General features: G+C 36.0%; 1 protein-coding gene across 1 annotated transcript in view; it reads right to left on the reverse strand.

Moving 5' to 3' along the window:
* The window catches only part of Plcb1 (phospholipase C beta 1), a 690,814-nt gene that overhangs the window by 190,670 nt on the left and 482,727 nt on the right, over positions 1 to 17,417 (reverse strand). Inside the window, exons 5-9 of the mRNA XM_033761014.1 lie at positions 16,231 to 16,310; positions 14,417 to 14,470; positions 13,293 to 13,368; positions 7,600 to 7,700; positions 6,206 to 6,372 (exon numbers count right to left, since the gene is read on the reverse strand). Coding sequence (XP_033616905.1) covers positions 6,206 to 6,372; positions 7,600 to 7,700; positions 13,293 to 13,368; positions 14,417 to 14,470; positions 16,231 to 16,310 — 478 coding nt within the window. The remainder of the gene's footprint in view (positions 1 to 6,205; positions 6,373 to 7,599; positions 7,701 to 13,292; positions 13,369 to 14,416; positions 14,471 to 16,230; positions 16,311 to 17,417) is intronic.

The raw sequence follows: 17,417 nt of genomic DNA on the forward strand, positions 1-17,417 counted from the left end.
GACCTGTCTCATTAGTGCCAGTTTCTTTTTTCTGTGCTTCAGTTTGAGTTAACTTTCTTTTCTTCAAATGAAGGAGTCCTGACTAAGATCCACAAGTTCAGAACTCTGTCACACTCTGACTGTGTCCTAGTGTTGATAATAATATAACAGTTATTTATACTGATACAATCATTTTTAGTATCAGTCTACTGAAACAAAAACACTTGCTATATCTGAACTTCTATTGCTTTGCCTAAAACCCAATTGCTTTACCATTATAATTTTAAGTTCATTTCCACTATTAAGCTGTTCAATGAGTACTGATCAAATACTAAAGAGGATTATATAGCTTCATTTTTTTGACTGAGCTGCAATAATGTGGGCATGTTTTTAATATAGTACACCTTATAAAAATTTAAGGGGAATAACTGGTAATAAAAAAGGAATGTAACTTGAAACATCTGCTAATATTATAATCTGCTATATTAATTATTGTAAAAATACTCATATGGACCCTCCTTTCACAGCCAAATAAAAGCATGAACGAACTCAACTGTTTCCTTTTGGTCTGGCAATTTATTTAAGCAAAATTTGACTTTAATTTATGGATATATCAGTTGAACTTTGAGGATTACATCCTATTATCAATGACATCAAGATAGCTATTTTAGTCTTCATGCTAATTTTACTCACTGTCATTGTTCTGAAGAGTTTAAGTGATTAATATAATGTTAGGAGACATTAGTCTTCAAATTATGGCATTCATGACCTTTTTGTTTGGCAGAGGCAGGGGTCATGTGTATTCCTGGGTCAAGCACGTTTTGGTTTCCAGTGCAAACTTGGAAGGAAGAAACATTTCCTGACCAGGGGCAGTGCTACAGCATTTTTCAATGTGTGATCTTACTGTAAAAATAAACCAAGCTCCCTTGAGAATGGCATCCTCAGAGACAAGATTCAAATTCTTCCTTTACAGAAACCAAATATGTGAGTATTTGGCTTCGAATTCATAGAAACCCTTGGATTATTTATAACTAATACATATAACTTCTCCCACAGAAATTCCAGCGTGGAAATGTGGCCAACATGCTAAGTGCAGGGGGCCTACAGACCAGCAGAGCCCATCCTGTCTTCTGGGTTTTCAACTTCACACTTTTATGTGTTGTATATTTAGTCAGCTAGCCTATTGCCAGCTTTGGTATTTGGGCTTTGGACCATACTGAAGATTTTTCATTTAATTTTAGGCTATCTTTTATTTTAAAATTATATGAAATGCATATGAAAACTAAAAACAGTATGTCAGCATTGTATATTACTTATTTAAAGCTACTTTAAAATACATTTCTTGATATTAGACTGTATATATGTGCAAACACTTAATAAGCATTCACAATATTTATTTTGTCTACATCTTAAGCCTTGCATTTTATAACAGTAGCAGGCAATAAATAAGTGCCTTTCTCAGATAGACTAGAGTGCATTTGTGGGTCAGTACTGAGATCAACATCAGTGTAACTACTACTTAGGCACACTGGAAGAACTAGTTGAAATTAAATCAGCAGAAGAAAAAAATAGAATGCTAAGTTTTCCTAGTTGTTTCTTTATGAGTTTATTAATTGAAATGTAGTAATCATTTGACTGAAAGTTGAGTACTCTGGTTTCTTGAATAGCATATTGGTATGAAATGTTAGGTAACTTATTTGAACTCAAAGCCTTGCTTGGGCTCTTTGTAAAATGCCAATATGCATTTTTAAAGTCACATAGTAAATAAGACCTATTTCCTTGCAAATCCATACCAGTCTTCACATTAGCTCTTAAAAATCTCTCAAATTTATGATTTGTTGAAGTTTATTTAAAATCCTAAAGCAAAACATCTTATGTTATGAAAAAAAATCAAATTTAGGGCCAGGGATTTACTTCAGTGGTACCATGCCTGCCTCATAAGTACAAGGTCCTGAGTACGATCCCCAGCACAAAACAAACAAAAATCAAGTTTATCTTTAGAAAAATATATCTCAAATCCTTACTAAAGGATTATGACCTGATCCAGTAATGTCCTAGTCCTAAAAATAAATTTCAAAATCATTATCTTTTTAGCTGGGTGTGGTGGCACCTGCCTGTAATCCCAGCACTCGAGGCTGAGGCTAGCACAAAACAAACAAAAATCAAGTTTATCTTTAGAAAAATATATCTCAAATCCTTACTAAAGGATTATGACCTGATCCAGTAATGTCCTAGTCCTAAAAATAAATTTCAAAATCATTATCTTTTTAGCTGGGTGTGGTGGCACCTGCCTGTAATCCCAGCACTCGGGAGGCTGAGGCAGGAGGATCGTTGTGAGTTCAAGACCAGCCTGGGCTACATAGTAAGTTCCAGGTCAGTCTCAACTACATAGTGAGACCCTTTCTCAAAAAAAACAAAAAAAAAAATCATTATTTTTTTATTATGAAATAATATCAGAAAACAATCTTCCCTAGTCTTATTTGTTCATATAATTACAGCAAAAGCAGTAAACAAATTGACTTGGTACAAAGTAGCACAAGTTCAACATAATTTTCTTACTTGTCTTTTGGGGTAAGAAATGATTTACTTATATTTAAAAGTAAGATTTACTCTGGGTAGCAAATGGGAAATTTAGAAAAATAATTAACTTGGCTTTGTATACAAATGTTGTTAACTTTCCTCAGACCTCTTTAGATTTAGCTTGTGAATCTTTAAGGTTCTATCTTAAGTTTTCTTGGTACTTGACACATGACCACATAAAAAGCACTTGTTGAATGAGTGAGTGAATGAACACAGAAGTGCTGTTGCCAGAAAAATCTCTTAATTCATTTCTGTTGAATTCCATCCAGCCTGAATGATATCTTTCCCCTGAACCTTCCCTAGAGGAAGACATCTGCTATGGTTTATAGGTAGATGTCCCCCCAGAGTCTCATGTACTCATGGGTGGAGCTTTTGGGAGAGGACTGGACCATGGGTGTGTGGTCCTCATCATCGGATTGGATCAGTCCACTGATGGCTCAGTGTGATATGGGAAGGTGAAGCCAGTGGGAAGAGGTGGGTCACTGCGGATTCAGAGAAAGAAGCTCTAACCTTCCTCCTCCCTTGATTGAGCTGTTTCTCCTCTGCCATGCCCCCCTGCCTTGGAAGGAGCTGATTATGGACTGAAACCTCTACAAACAGAGCCAAAATAAACTTTAAACTGTGGGTGTCAGGTATTGTGTCTCAGAGACAAGAAAGTAACTAAGACAACATCTGTCCATCTTCCTGTTCACTGCACACTCTATAACCCTCATAGCCTGGCTGCATCTCAGTGTGTCCCTGACCCACCAGTGTCAACAATGCCCAGGAACTTCTTAGAAATGCAGAATCCAGAACATGCATTTTAACTAGGTCTCAGGTGATTGGTGTACACATTGGAATTTGAAAAGTGATAGTTCTTTATATTCATATCTTTTTTTTGTGGGGGGAGCCTCAAGAATCACGTTTTTAATCTTTGGATTTGTCATAGTCCATTGCCTGTTGCCTTTCATTGATAATTTACTGAATGCCTAATTTTGAATACATGAATACAGATTTGCTTGTAGGTTTGAGTTTGAACACAAGAGATTATGTGCTTCCTCTGGAACTTTTCTGGCCTGCTTTAAATAGAGATAATAATTTGTGACACTTATAAGATGATGATTGGGTGGTGAACTAAACATTAACATACAGAATCTCACTTCATCCTTAAAACAAGGCATGAGTCTCTTTGTATACAGGAGCCTTGAAGCTGAAGCTGACCTACAAAGGCCTTTTGTAATTTGACTAGTTGGTTCCTGAAGAGTTTAATGTCTTCCACGTGGTATGTAGAGAGGAAGGGACAGAAGTTCTATCCAGCCAGACCCCTAATACTGTTAGCGGAGTTCCCTGTTTGATAAAAGCTGCATCTCATATGTTAGTAGGAGGCTGGGGTTTAGCCACATTCTAGGCGTTGGACGCCAAAGCTCCTGTTCTTCCCATATGCTAGATGAGATTTTCAGTGGAGGCAGCACCAATATAAATTTTCCTGGACAGAGATCATGAGAGGGCATTCTCAAGTGATAAATTAGGGCACAAATACTTTATGTCAATGAACTGCATCATGATCAAGTCCACCTTTTGGGTGCTGGGGAAAATTAAAAGAGTAGAAGGCCTGTACATCTTTGTCCTGCTAGAAAAAATAGATGAAAATGCTTGAGGAATTAAAATCAACACACTACGATGAGTAAAGAGTTAATATGTATCCATCCCATCTAATGGGCCACACACTCTTCTTTCTAAATGTTTCTCAGATATTACTTAATTCAAATTCACAAAAAGTCGATCAAGAATTTTCAGTTTTGAAGACGAAGTAATTAAGGCATAGAGAGCTTAAGTACCAAGACCATGTGATTAGTGAAATGAATCCAGCTTTGAAACTGTTACTGTCACTGGCTCTCTCTGTGATTAAGGGTAATGCACAGGATTCATAATCGATATCTTATGAAGTCAGACACAAATAAGTTTTTTTTAAAAAAATCTGAATTTTGCATGCTGTTGTGATTGTGAAATACATACCTTGTACACTTATAAAAGGCACTAATAATTGTGGCAAACACTTGGAGACATCGTTTTAATATCTGCTAGAGTGAAAATTGGTCCTTCTACTTTCTCCAAGTAGATGATGTATGAAGATGTCACACATCAACTAAAGCCTGGACCGTCAGCGGTGTGGTGTGACAGAAGACCAAAGGGCAAACTCTATGCTTTTGAGGCCTCATACTTTCACAGGAGCTTTTTGTTTACCTAGTGTCTGGACCTAATAGTGTTTAGAAGTCATGATGAATTTGCTATAACACTGAGTTGGGGATTTTTGGAAAGTTCGGATTTCATAAAGTAAATACCAAGCTATGCTGGCAAACTTCTTCAGCAAGTTGCTCCCTGATTAATAAGGAACAATCAAAAAGGGTTTAGGGGAGAAAGGGCATCCTATTTAAGTAGATTTGGAGGAGCAAGCCTGGCATGCCAAGACACACTGCTGGGTCAGATGCTTGCTTTGGATGATCTCACCCTGACTGCTACGTTAAGAATGCTGATAACAAAAAGGGCTTGATCAAGAAAATAAAAACTAGAAACATCATCTACACAGTCCCAACTGGACCACATTCATACTTTTATACTTACTAACCACATTCATGTTCTATCCAGAGGAATAGTTCCAGAATAAATACAATGGATAAAATACTTGTTAATCTATTTTTGTTACAAATTTTCTCAGTCATGACTATAAGCTTGCTGGAGCTATTTCTGTTGCTATCTGAATTGCCTGCATATTGACATGCAACTCATTTCTTCTCAATAATTTGTTAACTGTATTTTCTTTTCCTTCCTATGGAATATCTAGGCAATTTGCAATAACATCTGTTGTAATACACAAATTTTACGGATGACAATACTTTAACCCAGACGAGACTTAGAGAAACAGCCAAACATCTTGTTTGGGGACAATGCTGCCACATACAATTAAAAACTTGTAGCAACTAAATCTTCATGATTGTATTTTGGCAATTTATTTCTCTAGAATAAAAAAAAATCATATATTTCTTAATAACTTCCAAGCTACTTAGTACTTAGAGCTGATTTTCTGATATCAATTTCTGGAGTAATTTTTTTCTACTAACACTAAAGTTTTTTCCATAGAAGACTAAATTTCAAAATATGCTCTTCGATTTTGGAGGTTAAGAAAAAGATCTGTGGATACTTTATGTGCCTTTTGGAAAGGGTTTCAAAGGACAACCTTAAAGATAATGAATTTCCTGTAGGAGAAAAAGCCCTTAAGATAGGGAAGGATGGAGGAGTTGAAGGGAAGGCAGGGGAATGGAGAAAAATAAAAGGAACCAAGATGGATTATGTAAAGGTGCAAATTTCCAACAACGAGCGTCATTATATTATATACCTTAAATGTACTAATAAAATTAATTAGAAAAAAACAAAGCAAGTGATGAGACATCTTTAAAAAGTCAATACATAATATACATAACAACAAAAACACATTGCACACCAAAGTTAAAAAAAAATTTTGATTCTGGTGAAACCAGAGTGACTTCAGATAGGGGAAAAGCAAGCATACAAATGAGAAATACTGACCCCCAAATCTTCAATGTTCCTATTAGAGTGTGACCCATTCTCAAGAATTCTGTAGTCATAGTTCAGAACGCAGTTTACTGACCTTTTTTGGCAAGGCTACTGTTGGGTTCATACTTTTCAATCAACACTTGAACTTGCTCTTGTTTCAGAGGTGGATAAAGGATTTCGTTTAGCCGGGGGTCCCGCTGTTTAAGGTTGATAAAATCCATCATCTGATCAACAGTAAGATATGGTTTGCTTTTGGCACCACTAAAAACATTTGAAAACCAAGAAATTATAATATTTTCCACCAAGTCTCGTTCATGTATTTAACTACAGGAAAACAACAAAATCTGAAAAATTAACACTGTGTTAAAATTTATCTTGTCTGGAAAACAAAATGGTGCTTATCAATTATGGTTTCTGTATCTTTATATGCTACAAATTGTCTTGTAATTCCCACCACTAATTCTCAATACCCATGAAAAATATCAAATGCCTAAGGAAACCCACAGAAGCAAAACATTGCACAATATGTGTAAGAATGCACTCTAAATTGAATACAGGAATGAACTGTTTTTTGATTATAACACTAAGCTTTTGATTTAGTCATCATATACCACTTAATCATTTGAAGATGTATTTTTTTACTCACAACATTACAATGTAAACAACCAGCTTGGGCACACTTTTCATTTCATTAACCTTATTGAAGGTCTATATAACTTACAGTGTGACTGAAACTCCTAGTTCGATTTTACTGACAACCCAAAGACAAGTTCAATTGTATAAATACTGCACATGTTCAGTAATAAATATTTCATGACAATGAACATCACAGAGCACAAATATCCAGTGTATAATGTCATTCTCAGCAGTACTGCTTGCCTGTCTTCCTCCTTATTTTGTTTACCAATTTTGGACTGGTTTTCTGACCTTACGTAGATTTTAGTATATTAAGAAAGCAAGGCAAGTACTTCCATAAATATATTTGACCTTTTGGTCTGTTTCTTTTCCTTTCTTCAGTCTTTCTTTAAATGCAATGCCTATATATGTTTTTAATATTTAATATCTATATAAGAGCAAGTGATTTTTCATTCGGGAAGGTTCTTAATAATCCCAACTTCTCATTTCTCTAATGTGCTTTAGAAAGATTACATTAATAGCTCCCAGTTCAGAGACCTTTCTGCTACCTAAATCTATAACCCCTAAACAAAGATGCCTGATGTCTCCTTGTTCTATTTATATGCTTCAAACCACACAGAGCCACCTGAACACACTAAAACAAGGGCACCCAGCAATAAATCACAGCAAACATCTGAAAGCAATGCTTGCAGCTCAAGGCCAAGAATGTGTGATCAACAGGTCATGCAGGAGCACTGCACTCAAAAATGGTGGGTTATGTTCTTCCACCTCCACAGCTCAAAACCCTGCCCTGACATCACTGATTATCAACCCACAAGATGCGAAGAAGTGGATTAAATCATATCTTCTTACAATTCAGAAAAGATGTTATCAATCTCAGGTCGAGGGCAAAGATTGTTCAGGAAAACCCTGTACACATCTGGAGTGAAATCTTCTTGAGGTATTGAATCATTCTGGGAAATAAAACAACAGAGTCAGTAAAGAGTCTCTTTCTTTCCTTAGCTTCCTTCCGCTGTTTCTTCTTTCTTTCTTTTTTCCCGTTTCCTTGCTCTTTTCTTTTTCTAGGAGATCAGGATGAACATTTAGAACATATCTACCAGGCCAATTATAGAGTTCATTTGGATTGACTTTGAGGTGTCAAAATCCTTATTTTCTGTTGCTTTTTTATTTCAATTTAAAGTTTAGAATATTTAGCTCAGTGGTTCTGCTGCCAGTCTTGCAAGCTCAAGGTGCTGAGATCAATCCCCAGTACCATAAATAAATAAATACATACATACATACATACATACATACATACATACATACATAAATAGAATATTCTCCTGCCAGAGGGATGTTTAGTTAATTCCCCAATTACATTTAGTAAAATAAGTGAGACCTAGGAAAGATAGGGACTGCTTAGCAGAAATTTTTGGCTTTCTTGTTTTTTCTCCCTGGCTTGTATATTTTCTTTAAAAATACTTATGTTAAAGTATACATCACGTAAGATTTACCAAGTTAACCATTTTTAAATATACAAGTGAGTAGCATAAAGTATATGCCCATTACTATGCTGTTTATCAGGTCTCTGAATGCATTTTTTAAAGTGATGACCTTAGAGAGACATTATTAAATGAAAGCATAATTTCAAATTTTGTGTCATTTTTTTCAAACAATATTCCTTCTGGTTTAAATAGTCTGATAAATTGTATTTTCCTAAGTAGAATAGCACCAGCCATTATTTTTTAGATTGCTCATGGCGCTATTTTTGGAAAGCAAGACCTCTTCTAGGGCTTATGTGCTTTGTTTGTCGGGCTGTCATGGAAACCGGAAGCATGTATTAAAGCCTTTGTTAACAGGAAGAACATTTTTCAGGCATTTTTCACATTTCAGGTATGTGTTTATATGATTATTTTTATTTCCAAGCTCTTAAACAAAAGAAAACACCCATCTTTTTACCATATTCCTACGTTTTAAAGATGCTTTTGCAGAAATTTTTGAAAATCACTGTCTGAATTATTATGAGAAATTGTATATGTTTTACTAACAGATAAGAAAACTTAGTCACTACTTAGCACATAGAAGAGACCCATATATATATGCAATGAATGAAGGAAATAATATTTCCTTCACTGAATCTACTTATAGAGAAGGGAAAACATCTATTTTGCAAAATAAAATTTTGGGAAAATCAAACATCACAGGGATCCTTTTACAGAGAGATGTTTTAGACAATTAGACATAGACTACTCGGGCACAAATTTTGCAATTGTAAGCACAGGAATCAAATATAAGGACAATGGGAATTATCTTGGATTATTTCATTGGTATTTCGCTACTCATAAAACTGGGAAAAGTGTGACCTACACACAAGTTTCCAATACTCCACTGACTCATAAAAAGAAAGAAATCCCTTTGGTCACCTACTTTCTGAATTAGACATGCATCTGTATAATTTTGTTGATAGTCAGAAGTGACCCGGGCTACCCCAGTGTTTGGCTATGAAACATAATAAAAAGAAAGATTTAAAATCAATTGCAAATCTGGAAGTGTAGCTCAGTGGTAAAGTGTTTGCCTTTCAAGCTTGAGGCCCTGGGTTCAATCCTCAGCACAGAAAAGATAATAATAATAAATTGTAAACAACTTTAGTGCTACTGCTGTCCAACTCAAGTGCACCTAACTTTGTTAAGTTTTATGAACCCTAAATGTGTTCTCCTGTTTTCTCTACTAAGTAGAACTCACACTACTTCTTCTTCGTAACCTCACCCAGCACATACATAAATTGTTCTTACCTAAGGATATTAGCCATTGTCCTCTTACCAATCTCTTTTTTTCCTTCCTTCTTAGTTTAAAGGCTCTTCCTCTGGAAGGCCTTGGCTTAGCAAGAGCTGGGTTTTGTTCTCTGATCATACATGGCTGGTCTTACATTTCCACAATCACTTAACCGTACTCAGTTGTTCTCTTTTTCCTTGCTAATCTGCAGGCATACCTAAGCTAGAACTTGTGTGTTTCTGGTTCACTGTTCTAATTCCAGTGTGCTACATGTAGTAGGTACACACCGAATATTTACTAAATGAATGAATGCATTTGTGAGAATGATGGGAGTTGGTAGTAAGGACTTGTGTATTATCTTCCCTATAAAGTATCATAATTCAAAGAGTAATGTAAATAGGGGTCCAGATAACATCATGTCATAGAACAATATGCTTTAGTAAAATCTAACCATTGTTTCTTTCCAGCTATGAATTAGGATTGCTACTTTAATAGTGGGCAAATAAATGAGATAATCTAAACAAATACAACATTATATTCATTGCCTGCTGGATCTTAGAACATGGAATAAGAAAACAGTTTACATCCTCAGTGACCCACCTCTTCTGACCAAGCCCCACTTCCAAACAGCAAAATCAGCTATGAACCCACCAACAGAGAACTTTGGGGGAATATTTCAGACCCAAATCATAAAAGTATCCCTTAGTAAAATATAAGGTGGTCTTTAAATCCAAAATAATGAATTTTCTTTTGTCTTACACGTATATGCATCTACAACAGTAAATTTTGCTAAAGAAAAATACACGGGCTACTTCCTTATCATCTTGAATAAAATGCAGCCAACAGGCTAGTGTTATAGTGATACTACAATACAATTTCAAATGACACTGAGCTCTTTTGAATGTTAATAAGCCTTAAATCAAGGGAATTTGGTACAAATAAATTATTTTCAGTTCTCAAAAAATTGCTGGGTAGTATGATAATTTTCTAACTATGGATAGGTCTTCAAAGGTCTCACTGAAAATGTTTGGGTTATCATTAAAAGGACAGTAACTGCTCTCTCTCTCTCTCTCTTTCTCTCTCTCTCTCTCTCTCTCTCTCTCTCTCTCTCGGTGCAGTACTATTTTTTAGAAATTAGAATAAGTTGAGGCTAGCAACTGTAATCTCCAAAGGAGTACCCTCTGAAAGAATGTGTTATTGCAGTGGATCAGGTCAACCAGGATACAAGTTCAAGTGCATTAATTATCCCTAACAATGTGCATGAAGATAATGTTTAAAAAATTTCAACAGGATATCCACTGGGTTTCTGGTAATGTATCTATTTACAGAACACAATTAAATCTATTTTGAATGATGGCTGGCTGTGAACTAGGCTCCCATTTATGAAAAGCTATCTACCATATGTATAACTCTTTTATTCTCTGGAATGTTTATAATGCAGCTTTTTGCTAATTAGTGAATATTTTCTATATCCACTGATCTGTGGATATGAAATTAACACATGGATTTAAAACAGAGTTTTGACATGCCATGGGCAGTTCACAGAAACTTTTAATTCCTGGCTCTGAGATTATATTTGGTTTTCATAGTTTTAGAAGAGCATTCTAATTCTATAGTCTTCCAAGTAAATTATACTGTACTATGAATAATCACCTTTCAAAACGACAAAGGAGTTTGATTATATTTTTTAAATATCTTCTGATTGTTTTTAAAAAAGTGTCATTGCATTTAATTTTCTAATGATAAATTTTTTTTCCAATTCAAACATAACTCCTGTTATTTGAAATTCCTTCTCCTTCTAAAGTGTCTCTAGTTGATATTGGTCTGAGAGTTTGAACCTATAATAGACGTAGTGGATTGGAAAGAGTCAATTAATATTTCTCAACTGAAGTATCCAAATCCCATTGTTTAGAAAATTGTAATTTGCTAATAATTGACTGATGGATTTTATTTTTTATTCAGCTTTATTTTCTATTTCTTCTCTCCCTTAACTAGATGTATAATATTAAGCTAAATTTTTGATGATTGTATATCTCTAGATATTACTCAGGAACGAAAATAATCAGAAGTCATTGCAAAGAAAAAATAATTCTTTGCAAACCCAGCTCTCAAGTTTTCTCTTTGTGCTTGATTGTAGTGATTTACCCTCAGTTGCTCACACAGGGTAGTTCTTCCCAGCCTCCGGGCTGTCTTCTTTTACTGGAATGAGCTTCTATTATTCTCAATGGCAGCATGGCATTCTCTTTTTTTAAATATCACTTTTCCAAATTTATGAATGTATTTGTAGACACATTTTTGACTAGGTCACCCAGAAAACTCTATGGTTCCTCAACCCTGGATTTCAGTTTGTTCATCACCATATTTTCTGTGCCTATGGGCTCACACTAAGAGCTCAAGAAATATTTGAGCCAGTGACAGAAACTTCATTGCTGTGTCTTTCCTACTCCAAACCATCCAGGAGAACACTAACAGCAAACAAGTGCAAGCATTTTGTTTTGCATAGTAAAGTGATGGGGAAAGTGTTTTTGCAGAGTTTTTAACAGCTCTGCCTGTTGTGGAAAAGTGAGAGTGGAAAAGCATCCTTTTTTCCCACTGAAAACTAGCATAGGCGTTAATAAACTTCACTTTTGGCAACCCAGTTTCTGGGTCACCTCCTGTCTCTCTCAGGAAAAAGAAAAGTTGAAGTTTCCTACTCTTGAAAAAAATATGCTTTACTTTTTTTAAGCATTCACAACAATAATTGGTTAAAATACTTCATATACAGCACTCAGGACTTCGGCACAATTTAAACATAAGCTTAAAAATGGCTTCACAATTTCATTCAGTGAAACTTGAACATTGCTAGTGAATTTTGAGAGGCTTAAGGTTTCTTCCTATAGAATCAGTGTTGTCTTTAGGCAAGTGTTTTCTTGTTGCTTGGATACTAAGCTAAAAATAATTTAGGACAGAAAGGGGAGCTCTACATATAGCGTGAGAAAAAAGGTTTATGTGGTAGACTCTGTTCTTCCAGAAACAATGGTAGCAATTCGTTTCAGAGCCAGCTATATAGAAATGAATTGAAATGAAGGCAAATTACTTATTTTAGGTGATTAAAATATGTGGAGTGCTTTGTAAGTGTCAAGTTCTTGAAAAGTACCTACGTGCTTGTCTTCTCACTTACTTTACCACCAATGAGCAAAGTATTTGATCTTCAAGTGGATTTATATTGTATTTATTTATAAACATGTATTATCATAGTAAATTTTATGTAACTTATAAATCTTAAGACTCAAAAATTTAAAAGGATAAGGTGGAAGTAGGATTTCAAACATCTTTCTAAACATAATGGCTTCATACTACTATTTGCTCAGATGTCGAGAGGTGTTAATTTAAGAGTTTATTGTTCATTATAAGTACAATTTTCATGATAGGTTTATTGTTCACATTTCCAATTGTTTTCTTAGTAATGCTGACTTTTGGGATAATTTTTTATGCTACCTGATCGGATTATTACTGACTGTTTTTAGTGGTTTTGGAGATTAAGCCCCAGCTGCCTCGCAAGTAGGTACCCACTATATCCCTGAGCCAAACTCCCAGCCTCTTATTATTGATTTTTTTAATCTGTTAAAGCAGGGGCCATTGGGGTTATGAGAATGAAGGAATATAACAATAGTCTCATACATTGCAAACATTAACACATAAGTTATGGGTTAATTTTTTAAAGTTATGTCTAGTCTGCATTGGGGCAATATGTCTCTAGTATGAATTATTAAAAGCTACTTCACTGTGCTATTATTGTAAGGCAGCATGCTCACCCTGGAAGATGGAAGGCTACAAGCCTCTAATGCAGTTTCAACTCGCTTTCGGTCTGCTGAAAACAAGCGATATATGCTGTGAAGTGAAAAATGAGAGACATTTAATAGGCATATGGATCACAATACATATAGATGATGCTAGCTCAAATAATTCCATTAAATCAAACCTATGCAGTACTCGTATTTAAAGAAGGCAAAGATGCCCCTTCCTTCATATATCTTCATCTGTGTTTTCAAAGGTCTATGCAAATGCCTTTTAAATATTATAAGGTCTAATATAAAGTCAGTATTCTGAGGCAATCATAATGACCTAATTAAAAGCTATTATATTAAAGAAACTCTCACATTAAACACTAAACCAAACAACTTTTCTAACCTTCTCCCCTTACTGCCACCCATTCCCCCAATGGTATATTTCTAATCTTAATAAATTAATGTTTTTATTAATAGAAGCTCATTGGTAGCTTATAAGTCAAAGTTTAAAGACTTTTAGCTAATATGGTCTAAAGATGCACTTTCTTTGACCACTAATTTGGCTTAAAAAAAATAGAACTAAGTGGACACTTTAACATAGTTATCTGGATTTATGGATTCTACTAAAACATTAGAATATCTTCTGTCTGGACCTGACCTGTTCCTAAGGGTAAATGATGGACAGTTGTGTTTCCCTTAGACTGGTTTTGCTCTGTAGTTTTCCTCCTCCTCCTGCCCTGCTGTGTCATTTAAATTCCCTGCCTGGCTCCTGCTGCCACTGGAGTTTGCAAGCCCTGCTCTAAGGCTAGAGATATCTTGAAAGATGGTACAGAGGTCACCACCTTTGCATACCTAGAATAGACTGACTCTTAGATGGGTTTGCGGGTTTAGAAAAGAGGTTCCCTCCTACTCCCTCCAGCCCTTTCCTGCTTTGGTGTTTCTTGAAAATGATGCCACAGGAAAAGGGGGACCCTGGAGACATCTGAGGAGGAAACCAGCTGCTCCGATAAGAGACTAGCATGAAGGAGGGTGTGGTTGGCAAACATTCCCACCCTCCCACTTAGGCCAGGATGCAACAAAACAGAGGTGGGGCACAAATTCACATCTTTGAGAAAGAGAAGATGAATAGTGGGAATGCTCACGCAGCTTACTTTTTAAGAGGAATGCGTCCTTCTGGAGTGACTTGCAGCTTAAGTTTAGTGTAGCTGTTGGGGAAGCAGAAAAACATGTGTTTTAATTTTATTTTTTAAAGAATTTTTCATTGAAGAAAGAAATACAAAGAAAAGAGCTCATGGTCATTTGCAGTTTGTTGAATGTGCATCCAGATCAAGAAACAGAATGGGGCCACTTAGTAACATCCTACACACACCCTCACACTCCTTGTTGAGTCTGTTGCCCCAAACTGTTATTCTGATGTTAGACAGCACAGACCATGGTTTGCCCATTTTTGTACCTTATGTAGATGGAATCTTATTTTTTCGTGTCTGGCTTCTTTCATTCGGTATTATGTGTTTGAGATCCATCCATATTTAGCTTAAAGTTGTGAATTTTTATTTCTCATTATTGTATGGAATTCCATTATAGGAATATGACAACTGTACTTATGTCTTCGGCTGCTTCTGGACACATAGGTTCGGGCAATAGAGCAACAGAACTCTCAACCATTGCCAGTGGGAAACTGCACCCCTAAGACCCTGCATGCCTGATCCCATATATCAGTGTGCATGCAAAACAAATACAACATTTTCATGAAATACATGTTCTAGAACCATCCATAGCAGCTGTCAGAGGGAGACACCAATCTGCTAGACATTTGCAATAGACAAGGATTACTCAGCCAGCATCTTGGGTTTCAGGTGGAGTGCTTCATTTATCTCTGTCTCCTTCCACTGACATTGCCTTGAAGAATAGATGCTCTAGAAATTGTGGCTGAGGGTGAATAAGATCAGACAGGGTAGAAAGAAATGTGAAGGAAGGAAGGAAGGGAGAAAGTGGAGGCTGGTAGAAAGGATCTTTAATAAACTCAGGAGAGGTAATTCCACAAAGAAGCATTAAATAAAAACCTGTGAGTACTGACTAAAACAGTAAGAGGAATTCATAGAAGAGCAAAAAAGAGATGTGGCTGAAATATGAGGTACGGAATGAGGGGTGCATCTTGTATAACAAGAAGGAAGAGAGAAAGCTATTCAGTAAAACACAGGACCATCTATTAGTGTTTCTGCTTGTGGGTTTGATTTAAAGGCTCCCCAACCTCCCGAATGGACACAGCTTCCAAAATGAACACAACCAGCTTTCTTTGCTGCTCATCTGGCAAACATTATTATTTTTCTTGGTCAGATAATTATTAGTAAAGCTGTGGTGATTCCAGAGTGATTTGTTAATCTGTTTTGCTCCCCCGCCCACCTCTATTTTTCTATCTGCTCTTTCCTTTGCATCCTTTCTCTTTCTCTTTTGCTACTAATACTTGCTGTGATTATGTACAAGGGCTGAAATCAGGACATCGTCCTGTTGTTTAAGAAGACAGAGACGTTATTGTAGCATCTATCAGCCATCCTTGTCTCTAGAGAAATGAGGAATGTACGCGGCTCATTCGCATCCTCAGATTAGCAACTGAGAAGACACAGGCAGATGCAGAAGCAGAGGACTCTCTGAAATGAATAATTCCTAGTTCTGCGCACAGCTGTGAGCATTTGGAAGTATCTCCTTACTATGTGTCAGAGGCACTGACATTCAAGCGAACTCAGCCCAGGCGTAATACCGATTGCAGCTTGGAGCAAAGAGCAATCATTCTTGGAAGTCTTCCAATTCCAACAGTGGAGGTATCAGTCCTCTAACAAATCCCACAGGGAAATTTTTGTTTATCAATGTGGGAAGCCAGTGCCGCACAAACAAAAGCCTCACAAAGGGGAAAGGAAACTGACTCACAAGAAGCAACACACTTAGCAATAAAATTAGACCAACTTACGCTTTTTCCAAAAAGGCGTCCCTGGACATGTTTTGGGCCAACAGGTTTGTTGCCAAACTGAAAACCTCATTTGTCCATTCCTGGAAAATGTAAATCACACTTAAATTAGCTTAAATACCGTGTAGTCCTAAAACATGCTTTTAGCTTGGCTTTCAAGGACACTCAGTTCAAGCTGGATACAAAAGCCCCCTGGTAGCTTCTCTTTTATTTCCTTTTTGCTTCCCCCAAAATGATATAATTAAATTCAAGTCCCTGAAATCCCTGAGTGATTACTCTTTTCCTAAGGAAACATTCTTTACACATAAACAAAGTTTTTTCTGCTTTTTAAAATCCCTACTGATAGAAAACTGCTAAGCTGCCTGCAATAACTGAAAGTGTTTTCAGCATTTTTTGTTGAAATATAAACAGATAAAGAATAGCTGAAAATTTTAAATATATAATAAATATAGTTTTTAAAAATGGAAATATATTGCTCTTCCTTTCCTACTGAGGCAAAAGCAACAACATCAGGGATCTTTACACGGTAGTTATAGCTCTAGAGATTCCCTAACCAGTTGCAACCACAATGTAGGTGTACATGACTCTCTTTTTCCAATTTTGTCAAACCCGCAATACTCTCCTCGTCTTAATCCCTACCTCACACCGCTCAACAGCAGTCTCACTTGGCTGACAAGAAAATGGAAAGGCACATATCTACAAAAAGGTTATTGAACAGCCATTCTTGATGGTAACTTTAAACACATAATAAACATTCTGGGCTGAAACATTTTTTTTTTTTTTTTTTTGTCAGTGAAAATGACAGGAGAGCTAGTTAATAATCAGATGGTGATGTAGTGGAGTCATTTCTCTTCCAATACACAATATCTCAAAGTCCCATAATATTACTGTGCTACAGTCTATCTACTTTTAAATTTTTTTGATGCTTTATATATTTATTACCTGTAATACTGGGTATATAAATATTCAAAACTGGGCCAAGCATGGAGCTCAGAGGCACAGCACCTACCTGGCAAGTGCAAGGTCCTGAGTTCAATCTCTGGAACCAGAAAAAATAAAACTGTTCTATCCTTTGGATGACTTAACTCCTTTATAATTTAATGACCTTATTTCTCTTTCTATAGTTTTTCAATTCAAGTTTATTTTTCCCGATACACATATAGCCACTCTTCCTCTTCTTTAGTAAGCAA

The sequence above is a fragment of the Fukomys damarensis genome, unplaced genomic scaffold (genome assembly GCF_012274545.1).
Source record: "Fukomys damarensis isolate Sample0158 unplaced genomic scaffold, DMR_v1.0_HiC HiC_scaffold_7, whole genome shotgun sequence".
NCBI classification, from domain to species: Eukaryota; Metazoa; Chordata; class Mammalia; order Rodentia; family Bathyergidae; genus Fukomys; species Fukomys damarensis.